The sequence below is a fragment of the Sinocyclocheilus anshuiensis genome, unplaced genomic scaffold (genome assembly GCF_001515605.1).
Source record: "Sinocyclocheilus anshuiensis isolate Anshui unplaced genomic scaffold, SAMN03320099.WGS_v1.1 scaffold402, whole genome shotgun sequence".
NCBI classification, from domain to species: Eukaryota; Metazoa; Chordata; class Actinopteri; order Cypriniformes; family Cyprinidae; genus Sinocyclocheilus; species Sinocyclocheilus anshuiensis.
Genome location: NW_015542375.1, coordinates 758474 through 761739, shown reverse-complemented (window position 1 = coordinate 761739; position 3266 = coordinate 758474). Strand labels below are relative to the sequence as shown.

At 40.6% G+C, this 3266-nt stretch overlaps 1 protein-coding gene across 4 annotated transcripts in view; it reads right to left on the bottom strand.

Moving 5' to 3' along the window:
• Nucleotides 1-2972, bottom strand: part of LOC107692258 (protein FAM131A-like) — a 40605-nt gene extending 37633 nt beyond the window's left edge. Inside the window, exon 1 of one of the 4 annotated variants that reach the window (XM_016491219.1) lies at nt 2852-2972. In XM_016491219.1, the coding sequence (XP_016346705.1) occupies nt 2852-2890 (39 nt within the window). In that variant the 5' untranslated portion in view covers nt 2891-2972. Of the gene's footprint in view, nt 1-671; nt 847-2851 lie in introns of those variants that run through there. The other 3 variants (XM_016491220.1, XM_016491221.1, XM_016491218.1) reach the window with 3 other exon arrangements.
• Nucleotides 2973-3266: the final 294 nt, after the last annotated feature.

Here is a 3266-nt window from a genome sequence, read left to right as displayed (position 1 = left end):
TAAATATATCCATGCATGTGTGTGTATTTATATATACATAATAAACATACACAGGACACACACACATATTATGTAAACAAAAACTGTTATTTTGGATGCGATAAATCGCGATTAATCGTTTGACAGCACTACTAAACAGATATAATGTGTAGATTACACTAACATTAGGCTGCTTTTAGCCGTACCCTGGGGTTGGTTCACTCTCTCCTCTATGCAACTAAGTAAATAATTGAATTAGCACGATTATATTGTGTACCGGCAATCTCACAAGATGACGATACGACGATATGACCGTGGAGCATATCGCCCAACACTACAGCACACTGTACATGCAGCACGACTGCATCGCCTCCAGCGCACGTACAACCGAGCACAACGTAACCCGAGCCGAGGATTAAGCATGTGATGAACGAGCGCTGACGCAGGGTTAATGCAGATGCATGCAGAACGTCCTGTCAGTGTCTCTGAAACGTGCAAATCTGACCTGAACGCTGAAAACCAATGCATGCATGCACTCGCCAGCGAGAGAACGTCTGCAGTTTGTGCACATCTCTCTCTCTCTGTCAGAAGTGTGTGTGGGCTGCAGTCGGACTCGGGTTTCACATACAGTGCGACGCTCTAATGCCAGCTGTTTTTCATGCTCGGAGGAAAACGGAGCGTGCGATTCTCACCTACTGGCGTTCTGGAGGCGGCGCAGCCCATGCTCCGGGTAATTAGGCGACCAAACGCAAACCATGAACCGATTTGAGCCGCATGCATGCTAAGAGACGGCAGAAGCGCTTGCGTAGCCTTCTCTCCATCTCTATTCCTCTCCTGCTTTTCTCACAAACAATCAGAGTGCGCTAGTCTCACAACTCCAGCCCTGCGCTGAAGGAAAACCGGCCGGGTGCTCTTCTCCCAAACACATACGCACTAAACCAGCGATTCTCCCAAATGCAAATGGTTTAAACTGTTGTGCTCCACATATACGGACTATATTGCATTCCTGCAAACACAAACACACCAAAAACGTCTGTTCGCCACAAATATACAGACTAAACCAGCGTTTCTCCCATAATGTAAAGAGCTTTAACTGTTGCTTTCCACACATATATGGACTAAACCAACTGTTTTCATGTTAAAAACCAATTAAACTGATGGTCTTAAACATTTACAGACTAAAGCATCAGTTCTTCCAGATGCAAACAGATTAAACTGGTTATTTGAGATACATATGAACAAAACCAGCTTTTCTACCAAATGCAAAGGGTTTTAACTGTTGTGTTCCACACATATATGGACTAAACTACGGTTCCTCAAACACAAATGCACTAAAACTATTGTTCGGTCCAAATATATGGACTAAACTGGCCTTCTTCCATTTAAATATGGACTAAACCAATTGTTTTCCCGTTAAAAACCAATATGCTCTCAAACATTTACAGACTAAACCATCAGTTCTTCCAGATGCAAATGGATTACAATGTTGTGCTCCACATATACGGACTATACTGCATTTCTGCGAACGCAAACACACTAAAAAATGGCTGTTCGCCACAAATATATAGACTAAACCAGCTTTTCTCCAAATGCAAACAGTCTAAACTATTGCTCTTCAAAACAAATATGAACAAAACCAGTTTTTCTCCCAAATGCAAAGACTAGACGGTTGTTGGTGACATTAATACATACTAAACTGCCTTTCTTCCAGACGCATATAGACTAAACCAACCATTCTCCGATTAAAATAACCCAACTTAAAATGACACTCTCAAACATATACAGAGATTTTCCCAAATACAACAGATTAAACCAGCGTTTCCCCCCAAATATTAACAAAACCAGCTTTTCTCCCAAATGTGAGGACTATATAGACTGTTGTTGGCCACATACAGACTAAACTGCCTTTCTTACAGACACATATGGACTAAACAAGCTGTTCTCCAGTTTAAAAAAACAACTAAACGAATGCCCTAAAATAGAGACTAACCTGTTGTTCTTCCAGAGTCAGACACTTATGAACAAAACCCAACTGACTAATCCAACCGTTCTTAAGAAGCCAAACTCATGCTCTCTCAAACATATAAAGACTCAACTGTGGGTTTTCCCAGACATATACAGACTAAAACCACATACAGACTAAAACCTGCAATTCTTTACAGACACAGAATCCTTTTCTACAACGGACTAAACTGCCAACAATACATTGTATGGGTCAAAATGATACATTTTTCTTTTATGCCAAAAATCATTAGGATATTACGTAAAGATCATGTTCCATGAAGATAGTTTGTACATTTCCTACCGTAAATATATCAAAACTTAATTTTTGATTAGTAATATGCATTGCTAAGAACTTCATTTGGACAACTTTAAAGATGATTTTCTCAATATTTAGATTTTTTTGCACCCTCAGATTCCAGATTTTCATATTATTGTATCTCAGCCAAATATTTTCCCATCTTAACAAACCATACATCAATGGAAAGCTTATTTATTCAGCTTTCAGATGATGTATAAATCTCAATTTCGGTAAATTGACCCTTATGACTGGTTTTGTGCTCCAGGGTCACACATAAGCCACTGAACGTCTGTTCTCCTGAATATAGCTACATATTACATCCGATATATAGCTACATATTAAATTGCTGTTTTTCAGATGTGTATACAAAGCAGCTGTTCTCCACACATTAACAGACCAAACCAGCTGTTTTCAGAACAAATAAGCGACAGGCTAGATCGCCCTTGACAGCGACTAAGAAAATCACTAAAGAATCTGACATTACACTGAAATGTTCGAAGGTTTAATTCAATCATAACATATCTGGTATATAATATATATATATATATATAGTTGTCTAGTGAATCTCACCTCTAGAGGTGTGGATGGACAGCGTTTCTCTCCTCGCATTGGCGTCTCCCGCGGCTCGGTTCCGTTCACAGCCCCGTTCAGCTCAAACACACACCGGCTCCGGTCCGCCGCGAGCTGGAGGCACAGAAGGCTGAGAAACACATGCGGAAACCAGCTTTATAAGCGAGCCACCGGATGCGCAACGAGCTCTGATTGGACAGATCCTGCGCTGACCCCGCCCACAACATCTTGATGGACCGTGTGGCTGCGTGAGAAAGAAATAAAACTTCCCTCTTTGACTGAAAATGTCTCCAGAAATTAAATCTGACACACCAAAGCCTCCTTAAAGGGAAATGGATGGATGGATGGATAGACAGACAGACAGAGATAGATAGATAGATAGATAGATAGATAGATAGATAGATAGATAGATAGA